Source organism: Peromyscus leucopus, chromosome 7, assembly GCF_004664715.2.
Source record: "Peromyscus leucopus breed LL Stock chromosome 7, UCI_PerLeu_2.1, whole genome shotgun sequence".
NCBI classification, from domain to species: domain Eukaryota; kingdom Metazoa; phylum Chordata; class Mammalia; order Rodentia; family Cricetidae; genus Peromyscus; species Peromyscus leucopus.
In genome coordinates, this window is record NC_051069.1 from 14,989,660 (window position 1) to 15,004,492 (window position 14,833).

The window sequence follows — 14,833 nt, forward strand, 5'->3', positions numbered from 1 at the left end:
CAAACAAGTTTTAAAGTGACCACCCCCACAAAAAGACCGCTGACACATGTCCCTAAGTCCAAGGAAGATAAAGTTTTATTAGGAAAAACAAAAATAGCAAACTAGCCTAGAACCTCAGAGCAATGTGAAAGTACAGGTAGCCAACGCTGGGCTAGAAAAACCCAGGAAACCCTTGACCAAGAGAGGACAGAGGCACAGGGCTTCCCAAGGGAGGAGGAGGGAGACCAGAGAGGGTCATGAAGAAGAAGAAGGGTTCACCAAAGTGCACAGAGAGTCACTCTAAGGGGGTGATCAAACTGAGTGATGGTAGAGGTGAGATGGGAAGGGGGAGAAAAGAGCGGGGCATTTTAGAAGTCATCACTATCCTGGGTATGGAGGCCATTGGTGGCGTACTCACTGAGCACCTAAGAACATTTGTTGAGCAGCTACAGTGAGAAAGATGCTGGAGATAATAGCGCCCTTGCTTACGTGAAACTTCAGTCTTGGTGTGAACCCTGGGAGAAGGCAGAGAGAGTCAATAAGCAAACCCACTGTCTGAAAGGTGTTTTCATAGAGTGGTTACTGTGAACACTGTAAAACGGTATGCTATGAATGGTGGGGTTACTTTGGAGTGGGAGTGTGGTCTCTGTGTCAAAGGGCAGGGCTTCTCCAAAAAGATTAGACATGGGCCAGACCCAAATGATGGTAAGGGGCAAGTGTGTAAGGATCCCTGGGTAGAGAAGGAAGCAGATGCAAAGGTCCTGAGGCAGGGAATCACTTCGCTTGTTGGAGGAGCTGCAGGACACTGCGTCTGGGACCCAGTAAGCAAGGGGCAGGTGGCAGGGAGCGTACAGAGGGCAGGTGTGCAGGGCCATGCCAGGAAGCTCGGAGTATAGTAGGCACCATGGAAGGGCCGCTTCAAAGTCTCCATTTTATTTTTTAGAGGCCAGAAAACTTCTTGACACCAAACAAGAGCAAGGCTCTGCCCACTCTGAACCCCAAGATCCTAGATGAGAATCTGGGTGCCATCCGTGAGTCCTGGTCCATGAGCTCCTCAGACCCCTCTCAGGAAGCTGAGGAGCCTCAGACGTTGCGTGACATGGTGAGTGCCTTTCCCTAGGACTGGAAGGACTTGTACTGTGCTGGGGCCATAGGGGAGGAGCCACCCCTGAGATCGCCCCCCAGGTGGCAAGTGGACCACTCCTTTGGCACACTCTGCATGTGAGTTACCCCCAAAGACGAGCTGGAGGGAGGAAGGGGTGACTCCCTTTCACATTTTCTTCACCTTTGGGCTCTCATGGGATTTATGAGAATTCCTGTAATGCTTGCTCAGCCATGTCCAGCTCAAAGTATGTCCCCCAGGCCGTGGAAAGCCCCCAAGAAACTAGCTGTAACTTATAAAGGGGGTAGTTGAGATGCACTTTAAAAAAAAAAAAAAACACTATTTTCAGGCACAGTACCTGTCTTTGATGCTGGTACCTGGCCTCAGGATGGGTCTCTTCTGAGTCTCAGCCTCTTGGTACAGACAGCAAAAGAGCATATACTCAAAAGACAATCCCTCTGAAGTCTCAAGTGGAGGCATCACCACCCCAGTCAGTGACCGTGCGAGATTCCATAATGTGGCTTCCTACAGCCCTCCACAGTGGATCCCATGAGCAAATGCTGCTCCAAAGATCCCAAGGAAAGGCTCCAGGCAAAGCCACCAACCTAATCCTCAGGTCTCCTCCTGAGGACTTGCCCTTCTCTACTGGCAATCTCCTCGTCCACCCTTGGCACTTGGCACCTTTCTGAAACATGTCCCACCAGACAATAGAAAAGGTTGCTGCCTGCTGAGTATACCCAAGAGGTCCCCACCTGGAGCACCCTCCCCAAGAGTGAAGCCTTCCTGTCCAAGCAACAGCTCTCAGAAACATTTCTAGTCCACACAGTCCACCTTTGCCCTGTGGACAAGCAGGACTCAGGAGCAACCTCTAGCCCAAACATCAATTGCATTGAAAATAAAGGTACAGATCTCTTGGCCTGGGAGATTCGGGACAGCAGTAAACTAATTCTTGTCAACCCACACAACCTGACCCAAAGCAGTAAAGGAAGTTGGTTTTAAAAAGCCAGGGCAGTGAGTAAAAGTGAAGGGGCCACTACAGGAAAGGGCAGATGGGAAGGAAGGAGAAGGTGAAAGGTGGTCCTCCCTGGTTACCACCAAAGAGGTCAGTGAGTTCCTGGCCCCCACCCCCCACTGCCTTGGGGTGAGTCAGCCAAGCCTCGGCCCTGCCCAACCCCAGAGGGCAGAGTTCACCCTTAGTCACACTACCTCTGACAGCAGAGATGCAGACCCTACCTGAACATCCTGGACATAGTGCGAGCAAGGAGTTAGCAGTGCCAGCCCCACCCCACTGGGAATGCTGGGAATGGCAGGGGCTCTCTGGTAAGATCTGAGCTGAGGGCAGCAAGTCTGAGAGCCAGACCCATGTGCAATGGTAAACACACGTAAGTTAATGCTGTGCATTTGTCTGTGTGGGAGACATAACGGGGTGGAATGGCCGGACTGGAGGCTCATTGCATCTATGAAATTGATTGAGAATAATAATGAATGGGAGAGGAGAAAAAGGGCCTTTCAGGGTAGGATGGATCTGATGGGTGGACATTTGAGGACCTGACTTTAAATGTCAGGAAGGATGGTATCACACGGAGAGACAGCCAGTTAGTTTTGACTTTTTCTTAAGGATTCAACCAAAGGAGAGGGATTAGACACAGCCTGAGAAGTTAAAATCAGCCATTAAGAAAAAAAATTCTGATCAAGATTAACCACCATTTGTGACCTGTTTTCATTTTACCCACGGTGGCTATGACCTGGTCCAGAAGTAATATGATACCTGCCCAAGGCTCCCTGGCCTTGTCAATCCATGCTATGGAGCATCCAGAAAATTCTGGGTAGCTGCAGAGGCCTGTGGTGAGCTAACCCACCTCCCATGCCCTGTAAAAGGCTGCGGCCCGGGCCCTCTTTCCTGCCCTTTGTAGGCGACTCCAGACCCATGCTAACCTTGAACCCTCCTTCGTGACTCTTGGCCTCAGCCTTTATCTTCCCGTGCTGAGTCGGCCCTCCAGCACAGCACAAGACCAGCCCCTGCTCTCTCCCAGCCCCCACGCCATCCCTTTATCCTAGCTGCTCTCCTACAAACCGACAGGCCAGAGCTCAGAAAGATGAGGGCGGCGGGACCCAGCCATACACCTTCCCGAGGCCGAGAGAAACCCCGTTGCAAGTAACAGAATGCAGTTGGGTAGCAACAGTCTACAGTTCCATGCCAATCACAGGCAGCTGTGCAGCCATGGGTCACTGTTCCATGGCAACCAAAGAAAATTACATAGCAGGGGATGAACTCATGCAACCAGGAGACGCACGCGGTGGCAAGCAACAGAGCACAGCCATGGAGCCCAGGAGCGTGGCTGCATAGCAATAGACGCTGATGTGCGATGATGTCACCCAGCACTCTAGGGCAGGGAGGCATGGTTGTGGGACATAGCACAGGCACAGCACCTGAGGGTCAAGGCGCAGACTTATAGCAGCAGATACCTGAGGAGCCCCGAGGCACCCGAGCAGCAGTGACAGAATCATGAGGTATGTGACTTGGGACTTGTACCAGAGAGCGTCATCAGCAGAGCCTGTGAGTGAGGCAGGGTGCCTTGGGCCACAGCAGTTGTTGTGCGGTGTCCCGGTGTCCCGAGGATGAAGGAGTGGCCCCCCTCTGCTCTCTTCTGTGGCCTCGGCTGAGCCTCTCTGCATCACCTGACTTCCGTGGCGCCTCGGTCTCTGTCTAGTGTCGCCAAGCGTTCCCCAGAGCCTCAAATCCATTTTATCTCTGGCTCTCTCCCGAGTCTACTTGGGAGCACTGAAGATTGAACATTCTCTGGGAAGACGCTCCTCGGGGACAGAGGGGCAGGTAGAGGGGATGTGGTCCGTGGTCTCGTGTACAATGCTCTCTGCCCCTCACAGCACACAGACCCCAGCTGGGACTCCTACCAAGCCCAGCCATTTCTTCCCATCCCCAGACACCCAGCTCTAACGCAGTCATTCCAGGGACCATTTTCTCAGGGCAGGAGGAAGCTCAGTGCTGGGTGGGACCACTGAGATCGAGGGGAGGACCCGTGGCAGAGCTAAGGGAAGCAATTGTATCCCTGATGAGCAGCCCAGAACATACATGTCTTTGGAAATGTTGAGCTCCTGGATCATTCTGAAAGGGACGGTTCTCCCAAGACCCACTTTGCCAGCGTCTTGTCCTTATCCCGTAGACAGCTGAGCCACCTCACTCTAGCTAATGAGTGTTCCTGATGCCACCACCACAGCGGGTAAGCTGAAGGGGTCTGTTCCGTCTCCAGCGGGGCGGGGTTCCACTCACAAAGACCCATGAGACATCTCCAACTAGTCAGGATGAGTCAGTCTAGCGAGTGCCCCGTCCTACACCCAGTGAGGACGTGGGGGCAAGAGAGGAGACTGAGGCCCGAAAACTGGAGATCCCCCTCACAAAGGAACAGCCACAGACCATCAGCCTCACAGAGCAGACAAGCATGAACATGTTAGAGATGGCCAAGCCGGGGGACATGATCCAGACAAAGGACCTTCCTCTAGGAGGGGAGGAGAGAGGACCTAGGAAGGCTTCCTGAAGGGGGAGGACCAGGCTTTAGACAAGGTATTCAGTGTATTTTCCACGCAGAGGTTGAAGCAGAGGTGTTCCCTTCCACTGCCCTCCACTGCCCTCCACCCCACCATTTCTCACTTGCCCTCTCTCTTTCTCCCCTGACACACACACACACACACACACACACACACACACACACACGCACGCACGCACGCACACGCACACGCACGCACGCACGCACGCACGCACGCGCACACACATGCACATACACACATGCATGCCATTGTCTTTGTATATTCCCATTTCTTTCTGATATTACCCCCCACTCTCTCCCTCCCTCTCCCTCTCTCTCTCCCCCCTCTCCCTCTCTCTCTCTCTCTGCTTCCCTCCCTCCGTCCTCCCTGCTCACAGCAGCTCTGAGGCCAACCAGAGGGCCCCACACACACACTAGAAAATGAATAATTGACAGGGTTGTTAAAAGATTCAGTGGACTTTTCTAAGCTCCCCACACTGGAATAACTCATTTCTTTCATTCTCTCTTTGAAAGCCTCTCCCTGCCCTCCTCCCATCCCCTCGTCCCTGCCCCACCCCCAAGCCCAAGCTTGCCTTTTCCTTTCCTGAGTCTACAAGGCTCCTCGACCCCAAGGTCTCTTTAAGTCACTAGCTGTCCTTGTCCTGAGGGGTGGCAGGGCGACTGCCCCTGGGAGGGCCCCATGTGCACATGGAGAGGATGGTCATGGGGGCGTCACCTGAGGCACACAGCTGAAGGAGTGCAGCCCAGCCCGGGTCATCAGACTCCCCAGGCCAAGGCCACCCTCCCCGGCTGGCACAGAGGGGTGTCTGCTGCACCTGCCCACTTCATGTCCCTGTGCCCTGACTGTCTGTAACATGGGAGAGCTGCTCCCTTGGGCAAAGGAGACCAGCAAGGCCTTGAGAAGGGAGGCTGGTCGCGGGGCAAAGACCCCTGTGAACGGAAGCCTTTGTTCCTTCGTTGCACGCCCCAAAGGCAACCAACCTCCCTATTTACTCTGGGCCAGTCCAGCCTGGCCATCTCCATGCCGTGGAAATGTCCCTGCTCCAAGCCTGCCTCATTCTGAGCCTCTCACATATCTTCTGCCTCCTTGACTAGTCCATGGCCACAGGGCACGACCTTGCCTGGCCTAGCTCCATGCTGGGCCCTGTGCTCTCTCATTGCTCCTTGAAGTAACCTTGAACTCAGCCCTCCTGTCTGGGCCCCACTTCCTGCTTCTGCCAGCAGCAGACATTGGAGCAGATGTGCCCTAGTTCCCTGACGATGTAGCAATGTAGCGGGAGCCTCCACGCCACCCCCCCAAGACCCCACCCAGGTGAGCGGAGGCTCAAAGCTGACTTTGGCTCCCTCGGCACCACCTGGTGGCAGGTGATGCTCCCTAAGCAGGAGACCTTTGTGGCCACCAGCAGTGGTCACCAGAGAGAGACACAGTGTTCCTCTAGACTCTTTTGACACAGGTAAGGAGAAGAGAAACCTCCATGGAAAGAGAGCCTCAACCCAGGCTACCCTGGGCTGGGTGGGTGCCACAGAGGTATCACAGAGGCAAAGAGGAAGATGCCCGGGCCCTGAGAGGACATCTTCTTCCATTGTTACCACCACCACCACCACCTCTGCCTGGGGACCCAAACCCTGCAGAACCATGGAGACAAAGAACAGGGGAGAGGGACCGAAACCCAGGCAACCAAGAGCATGAGCCACCCAGGCTCACCTCAGTGTCAAAATAGAGAACTGGCTGGGTGTCCTTCAGATCACAATGCCCAAGCTACCAGTTGTCATCTTCTCCACGTAGCTGTCCCTCCGTCCCTCTCACCCCAGTCTCTCCTGCCCCCAGTTTCTCTGCCTCTCATTGTCTGGCCATTCTGCTCTTACCACCCATACAGCACCCAGGTCTCTGCCCCGGACCTCTAGGACCGGACCCCTCCAGGCCCTGCTCTTCCAGGCTGGAGGTCATCTCAGGGCCCTGAGCTTCTGCTCCTCCTAGCCAGGAGCCGTGTGTGCTGGCATCAAGAGGAAGGGGTTCTAAAAATAAATGCACAGAATGTGCAAAAGTCCCCAGCTGGCTGAGACCTCAGCAGCTTCTTCTCTTTCCTGTGCCTCCCTCCGCTTCCTCCTCAGTTCATACTGCAGGCACACACACACACAGAGAGAGAGAGAGAGAGAGAGAGAGAGAGAGAGAGAGAGAGAGAGAGAGAGGAGAGAGGGAAGAGAGGGAGGGAGAGGCGTGCATAGAGAGTGGGAGGTGGGGGAGCATTACCAAGCCTTGGAGGAACGGGAGAGGCAGAGAGAGGAAAGGAGGAAAGGGAGGCTGGAAAGGGAGGAGGGGAGCTGTCACTCCACGTCGGGGGCCTGTTGTCTCTCCTTCAGACTCAGCTCCGCCTCACACCCACAGCTCTAACAGGTTGTTCAAGTCTACCTCCAGAGCTGTGCGAGACGAGAGAAATCATTCCACCTCTCTGATCCTGCCTCCTCATTGTTAAATGACAGGAATATTGTCTCCTTGCGCCCTCTGGAGGCTGTGGGGGAGATTAACAAGCCTGAGGACAGCAGGGCAATGAAAACAGCCCCAGTGTTCAGGCTGGAGGACCCTTTGAGGCTGAAAAGAACCAACACAAATCTCCAGGCCTCCCCCCCCCATGACTCTAACTCCAGAAAGCCTGTCGCCAGACCCCCCTGCCCACAGTTCCTCACACTCCCCCCCCCCCCGCACCCCCTCGCCCCGCGTCTCAGGCGGGCCATTCTCCTTCTCCATCCATCACCTGAGACTAAAGAGATTAATAAACGAGACTCATAACTCAGCTACTGGGATGCGCCAGATATTTACGGCTGCATTTCAATTTGCAGAGAGATTAAGTGTTTGTCGATTTATTGTCTCTCGGTGGGTGTGTGCTGGGAGCAAGCGGGCTGAGCAAGGCTCCCTGCTGGCCAGCTCCCCTCCCCCGCTCCCACTCCCTCCCAACCTCCATCCCTAGAGCTGGGTGGAAACCGGTGCTGTCCAGCTTTGAAAGCTATTGCCCACTGGATGGGGTTTGATCCAACTAACCAGAGAGGCAGAAGACCTTGACTTAGGTGAAGGCCACACCCACACTACTAGACTGACTCCCAGATACCCAAAGGCCCAGCATTCTCTGCCCTACAGTGACTGTATCAAGCAGTGGGTGAAGTCACACATCCTCCAGAAGGCCAAATACCAAATAGCTTCATGGTTCCCTCCTAAGCCCAGGGATGGTTATTTAGGACATACACGGAACTGCCATTTATACCCTCTCTTGTACCTAAAGACACCGGGGGTGGCCTGGAGAAGTCTCTGCAGTGATTTGCCAGGGAGAGCCCACAGAGGCCCAGAGAAGAGAGTCAGCCTGGGAAAGCTGGGCAAAAGGAGGGACCTCTGGGTCCAAGAGGGAAAGATGACTTGAGCCCAGTACAAGCGGGCTCCAGGAGTCAAGAAGGGATTTCCCGCATCCTGGGACTGAAAATGTCCAGAGCTCCCCTCCTTCATGTCTCCCAGCTGCTTCTCACCTCCCCAAGGTCTAGCATGCGCACTCATTCATTCAGCCAGCTTTTCTAGCACCTGCTTTGTGCCAGGTCCTGCGGCCTCACTACAAGGAAGCCCTCACTAACTTGGGCAGGTCTAGCGGGCTGCTGCCAATCACTGCTCTGTTGTTAGAGTAAGGGATCAATCTTTCCTACTTACCTTTTGAGGTCTCTGAGAGCACTGTCGAGGGCAAGAGCAGGCTGCAGTGCACCGGGGACTCTAAAGAGCCGTCCGCTCGTCAGGAGACCTGGTAATGATGAGTACGCGCGTGGGCTATTTCAGACTGAGGGGGGAAAGGGCAGACAGCACAGCTCACCCAGGCCTCTCTCCAGAAGCTCCTCCTCAAGTGATAGTCACATAAAGGTAACTCCATCCAAGGATACCTGTGCTCAGACGCCCCAGGCGAGCAGAGGGACACACAGGAAATGGGGGGAGGAGGAGATGACAGGAACCAGGAAACAGTCTTCTCTCAGGATGGAATCTAGCCTTAACCCCACTAGCTTGTCGGGCAGGGCACACTTCATATGCCTCGGGGTTGGGGCAGATGTCACTGTGACAGCAGAGGATGAGAACAGAAGCCAAGTGTGAATGGTTGCAGTGTGAAAATTGTGATAGATCTGGCTTCCCTGGTAGCAGAGAGATGGTCAGTTCGTTCCTGTAAGAGGAATCTGCTGCCCTGCTGAGCAGAAATTGTATGTGTGTGTGTGTGTGTGTGTGTGTGTGTGTGTGTGTGTGTGTGCGCGCGCGCGCGCGCGCGCGCACGCGTATGTGCATACATATGGGCACCGAATTCACATCCTTCCTGAGCCTGGCCAAGATCTCCCTAAAAGCCCCCATCAGGCTTCCAAGCTCATCCATTCCCTTCTAGACCTCTGTTTCTTTATCTGTCTGTGAGATGAGAACAGAGCCCACTCGAAGGGAGAGAAGAAGTCTTCCAGGTGTAAGGCAGAGGACTGAAAAGCTGCTGGGTATGGCTTGGCCAGCTCAGGACCTGGCCCAAGTATCTGAAAGATCTATTTGAGAGATGCAGAGGAGGAGAGGCCACCCAGAGCAAGGGCCCTCAGAGGCAGGAGAAATTACCCTCAGAGAGAGCTCCGGGTGAGGGGAACATGGGGAGACTTGTGCCTGGTGGTCACCCCTGCTGGCCTTCCCCTCTCTGGATCAGGTAGGGGCCTGGGCTTGATAGCATGCCCTCCACCATGCTGGAGCAAGTGGATCAGCCTCCAGCTTTGCTCTCAGCAAGATGCCAGCACTGCCTGGCACTCCAATCCATGGTCCATCCTGCCCTTGATTAACTGGCGGTGGGCAGGCAAGGGTGTGGCATCCACAATAAACAAAGCAGAGAAGTGAGGTCACTAGTTCCGAAGGCTAAGTCAGCAATTCTCAAAGAGGCACATGTCCAAGACCCAGGGATAGCTGGGGGAGATTTGCTGACCTGGGCACTGGGACCAGTCCCTTTCTGCAAGCTGCCATCCCTCGTCATACTCATGATAATAAGTATACAATGCCAAGCGTATGTGTTAATACAGACTAAATTTCAGCCCCCAAACTTTTAGTCATAGCTCATCTCATTTTTATTTCCACTCAGTGTTGTGCAGGTAGCTACCTACCCCCATCTTGTCACCTACTAGGCCCCCCAACAGGCTTGACAAACTCAGATCTGGGGCTCTAGCTCAGAGCCTGATCCCATAGCAGCCAGAGCCAGCCAGGCCTAGTGACTCAGAACACAGAAGTCTGGATCCTGACACACGTACTCCTCCTCCAGCCCATCTGGGATAGAGAGCTGCCTCAGTTTCCTAGTAAACATATAGACAGCTGTGTGCTCCTCTTCCCTCCCAGGCCAGAGCACGTGAAAGCAGGAGAGAGGGCGCGCGCGCACGCACGCACGCACGCGCGCGCACACGCACACACACACACACACACACACACACACACACACACACCTCAATGTTCCGTTACAAATGGAATGAAGTAACCAACTTTGGAATAGGTTCTGTGCCCTGCCTTCACCAGTGCACTGTATGCCAGCCCTCAGACGATCCTTGGATTCCCTAGCAGCTAGTGTGGTAGTGGGGAGGACACAGTTCCCAGACCCCCTCTTCTTCTCACCCCATTTTGTTTCAGCTCACAACCTGTTTTGTGTGCATAAGGGCGCACTGCCACCTTATGGAGCGTGGGACCAGCAGCAGGAGGGAATTCCCAGGGCTACAGGGGCACAGGTTCTGGGTGGGCACATCTGGTGGTCCTACCCACTCCTCGCCAGATGGGAAGGGCTGTGTCCTGAGGAGGACCAGAACAGGACTGAAAAGGAGGGCTGCCTTCAAGCACAGAAGTCCCCGTGCAGAAGCCCCTGTTGTCCAGGGCTAAGGATCCAACTGTCCCCTGTCCCTCCTTTCAGCTCCGTGACTCTATTAGGGTGTACGCCTGTGTGCTCAGATTAAATGCTGTTCAGTACAATCCAATTTTCTCTTGATACAGACCAGAAAATCGCACACACACACACACACACACACACACACACACACACACACACAGTGCTAAATATCCAATCAAACCTACAGATAATAGAGAACAGCCAGTTCACTCCCAGTTTAATCAGATAAAATGCCCATTTATCGGCTCCTGCCGATGCAGACATCCCGTAGACAGCAGGCTGCGGGAGTGTGTGTGTGGGGTATATAGGCTACATCTTTAAATCTTCAGGGGAGGGGGGACACTGCCCACAGGGGACTAATTATCTTTCCGCCCTTAGCCAGCTCTTACTCAAACAGACAAAAGGGGGCTGCAGCCTTGTGGTGCTAAGCCAGCCACAGAATTATTTCTGCTCTTAGATATGCAAATCATCCACAGCATAGTGGGCTTCGGGGACTGCGCTGAACAGTAACTCAGGGACCTCAAGTGGCTGTTTTAGGGGGACCGGAGGCATCTCAGCTTCCGCATCAGGCTTGCTGGAGAGACCCCCCTCTTGATCTCTACTTTGCTGGTGGTGGGCTGTGAGGCTGAAGATGAAAGCATTCCCCTTTGTCTCCCTTCTTTATGGGATGGGGGACACTCAGGAAACCTGGGAACTGAGTCCAGATGAGCCCTCTTCTCATCGGACCACCTCCTGCTTGAGACACAGCCTGTGCAAAGCACAGATGTCCAAATCTGCTTGCCCTCTTTCTCGGTACTCCACTGTCCTGAGCTCGGCCTGGTGAGTCCCCAAGGCTCTGAAGTCTGCGCCTAAGCCCTCACCAGAACCCAGAATACCCTACTCATATCTAACAGCTCCCTGAACCCCACCAAACACCCAGGGTGTCTGCTGCCTGCTTGGCCTCCAGCCAGAGCTCAGAGCAATCTCCATCCTTTTAACTGTGAAATAAGGACAATGCCCCACAGGTTGGCTGTGTGAGTCTTGGGTGCCTGGAAAGAGCTTTATGGGCTATGAAAAGCCCCTGGTACTAGGTGCAGGGGACAGTTGGGGAAGGGGTCTGGAGGACCAGGCTTTGTCTCTTGCTCTCCAAGGCCCTATATGGCAATTGTCAGCTGCTCGATTGGAAAATCTATTCATCCCCACTCTGCCTGACTTAGGGGAACCTGCCGCTGGAAAGGAAGAGGTTGGCACAGAGGCAGGACACCAAGCAAGCTTGATAAAATTGACCTGGGCCTGAGATGGTTGGGGGCCATTCCCTGATACCCCAAGGAGGGTACCCCCAGGCAAAGCAAGCTACCCCCATTGTGCTGGCTGGTTTTTTGGTCAATTTGGCATAAATCTAGACATAGCTGGGAAGAAGAAACCTTAGTTGAGAAAATGCCTCCATAGGATTGGCCTGTAGGCAAGACTGGGACTATTGATGTGGGAAGACCCATTCCACAGTGGGCAGTGGCCGCTGGGCAGGTCCTCTGAGCTGTATAAGAAAGAAGGCTGAGCAAGCCATAGGCGGCGTTCCTTCTTGGCCTCTGCATCAGCTCCAGGGTCCAAGTTGCTGCCTTGAGTTGCTGCTCTGGTTTCCCTTTCCTCCCCGGTTGCTTTTGGTCCTGGTGTCTTATCACAGCAGTAGTCACCTAACTAAGATGCCCATTAAGCCCCTCCCTCACTTGCAGCTGCTTACACAAGGGCCCCCGGGTTTTCACTGCCTGGGAAGAGGGCGGGACCTAATGCACTAGTTATTTTCTCATTGCTGTGGTCAAATGCCCGACAAAGGCAACTTTAGGAAGGAAGGTGTAGTTTGAGGGTACAGTTGATGGCAACAAGGACAGGAAGCAGCAAGTCACATGACGCCCCAAGTGAGGAAGTAGAGAGAGATGAATGCAGTTGCTCAGCTCATGGGATGGTGACATCATTAGGGGGATTCTGTCTCTATTAACCCAATCTAGAAGTTGCCTCACAGATGTGCCAGAGGTGTGTCTCCTAGGTGACTTTAGATCCTGTCAAGTTGACACTCAGATTAACCCTCACACCTTAGCAGGGGTAACACTGGAAGGGTTGCTGCAGGAAGACTCTCAGGGGTAGGGAAGGTGAGGCATGAGGGGGGTAGTGGCCAGAAAAGGCTGGGTGACAGGCCAGGGGAGAGGGAGCTCTCAAGGGACGCTGAAGTCTTGGGCTGGAACCACAACAGGGCAAGGTGGACACAAGATTTCTAGAAGCATTGCCCAGGACACTAAAAACTGAAGCATTATGTGAGGCCGTGGATAGCCCAGAGGAAATGGAGGCTTTCAGTGGCACGAGGCTGAGACCACTGAGGCCTGGGCTGGAGGCAGGAAAGGTGAGTTACCTGAAGACAAATGGGTGGTAGACTCATAGCCCTCAAAAGGCAGTCCAGGTAGAGGATGGGACAGCCCGGAAGGTGAGTGGGACATGCCCCATCCCCATCCCCCGGCAGGACACCTCCGACAGTACTCCATGGATCTTCTCTCTGAGAAAGCCTGTGGAGCAAGCATGTCCAGCCTTCTAACACTGTGACAGAGACTATCATCTATAAAATTCAGACTCAAGAAGTAGAGTCGTTATACATATATGTCTCATATGTGATATATACACGATCTATACATATATATTACATACATACATACATATATACATACATACATACATACATACATACAGTGTTCTGAGTTATGATTTGGTGTAGGGTCACATCCATAGCTATTCTGGAACACATGAGTCCTGGGTCCACAGGGCAGACATGCCTGTTCTGAGTCTGCTCCTCCTGGCTCCCAGGCAGAGGGTGCCTCCTTTCAATGGACCCTTCTAAGACTGGCTAAGAGATGCTCAGTGGAGCCAGGTCTCATCCACTGTAGCACCAGCTGCCACCTCAGCTCACCCACCAATCCACACACATACCGCCAGGCTCAAGGGGATCTTCCAGTCGCCAAAGAGCCCAGATATGGAGCCAGGGCTCCTTCCCCCAGGCAGAGAGCAGGCAGATACCACCAGGATTCCTCCCTTCCACAGCCCCTGACCCAGGCTTTCTCTCTGGCCAGTTGCCTCCCTGGAGACAATGAGTAGGAAACAACAACCACACAGCTTCACAAGAATAATCCAAGGTGAGGGGGTTAAAAAAAAAAAAAAAAAAACCCCAGTTAAAGCCTGGGCAGCATGCTCTCCCAAAGAGAATGTGCAAAGGGACAAATGAGTGGCTGGCCATCCCCACAGGAACACAGCTGCCATCCCCCAGGTCAGCTGACTGGCTGGTGTAGGGGGCCCCTGCGAAGCTTCAGGGCTCTCTGAGTGTGGTGGGAAAAAGCAGGACTGTAATTGCTGCTGCTGCTGCTGCTGCTGCTGCTGCTGCTGCTGCTGCTGCTGAAGGGCCAGACAGTCCCGTGAATATAATTACCCTCTTGCTAATTCACACCTAGAAGGCAGGAGGACATGAGTGAGGCTGGAACTGTACCTGGTGAAGTTGCAGTAGTTGCTTGTGTTAGGTAGGAATGGGAGAGGTGGGGCCATTGTTTCGTGGACGGGACAATGCCTGTGCCTTCCCCCTCTCTCGATGTGGATGGCCTGGCATGGTGCTGGAATGGTATGTGCAACAGAAGAGTGAGCCCCAGGGCCCTGCTGTGGCCGGATATCGTGACATTCATATATGAGCTAGACTCAGATAGACACTGGCCCTTAATCTTCTTAAAATCCTCTCTTTGTTGGTACAGGAGTAAACTGAGGCACAGAGAGGGGAGATATTCACTGGAGTCCACAGTAACTGAACAAACTGGATCAGGAGTTTAGAGCTCTCTGGCTCCAGAATCCCATCCACACCCTGCCTTTTGCCTAGGAGGCTGAACCCCACCTGCTCCGCTGGATACCTAGCCCCCAAACTGTTCCAGTCACCCCAGCTGGGCACCTTTCACGGAAAGGCTCAGCAAGGCTGTCACAGGTCAGCCACAGTGTTGTCAGCCACCCCTGTCCACGATGGTCCCCGAGAGCCTAGAGGTGTGAAGGGTAATGAGGCCCCGTAATTAAGGCTTCTGGAGACATGGCTGGGAGATTTATAGACAGGCTTCGTCAATAACTGTGCTCTGGGCTGTGGATCCAGCGAGACATCGATAAGTGCTCGTTAAGGCTTCTCCCTGCTCCCTGCCCTGTCCCCCCTCAGCCCCTCCCCCCGTCAGCCGCCTGTTCACAGCGCCTGTGTACACAGGCTTTGCTCAATTAATTTGCACTTGTTGGTACCATCTGTGCTT

At 53.9% G+C, this 14,833-nt stretch overlaps 2 protein-coding genes across 3 annotated transcripts in view; one reads left to right on the forward strand and one right to left on the reverse strand.

Moving 5' to 3' along the window:
- Stra6 (signaling receptor and transporter of retinol STRA6) overlaps positions 1 to 8,495 on the reverse strand; it is a 117,622-nt gene extending 109,127 nt beyond the window's left edge. The window contains exon 1 of the mRNA XM_037207471.1: positions 8,333 to 8,495. The gene's annotated coding sequence lies outside the window, so the exon portion shown is untranslated. The remainder of the gene's footprint in view (positions 1 to 8,332) is intronic.
- Positions 1 to 14,833, forward strand: part of Ccdc33 (coiled-coil domain containing 33) — a 90,513-nt gene that overhangs the window by 59,073 nt on the left and 16,607 nt on the right. For both annotated transcript variants that reach the window (XM_037207467.1, XM_037207468.1), the window contains exon 11: positions 923 to 1,081. In XM_037207467.1, the coding sequence (XP_037063362.1) occupies positions 923 to 1,081 (159 nt within the window). The remainder of the gene's footprint in view (positions 1 to 922; positions 1,082 to 14,833) is intronic.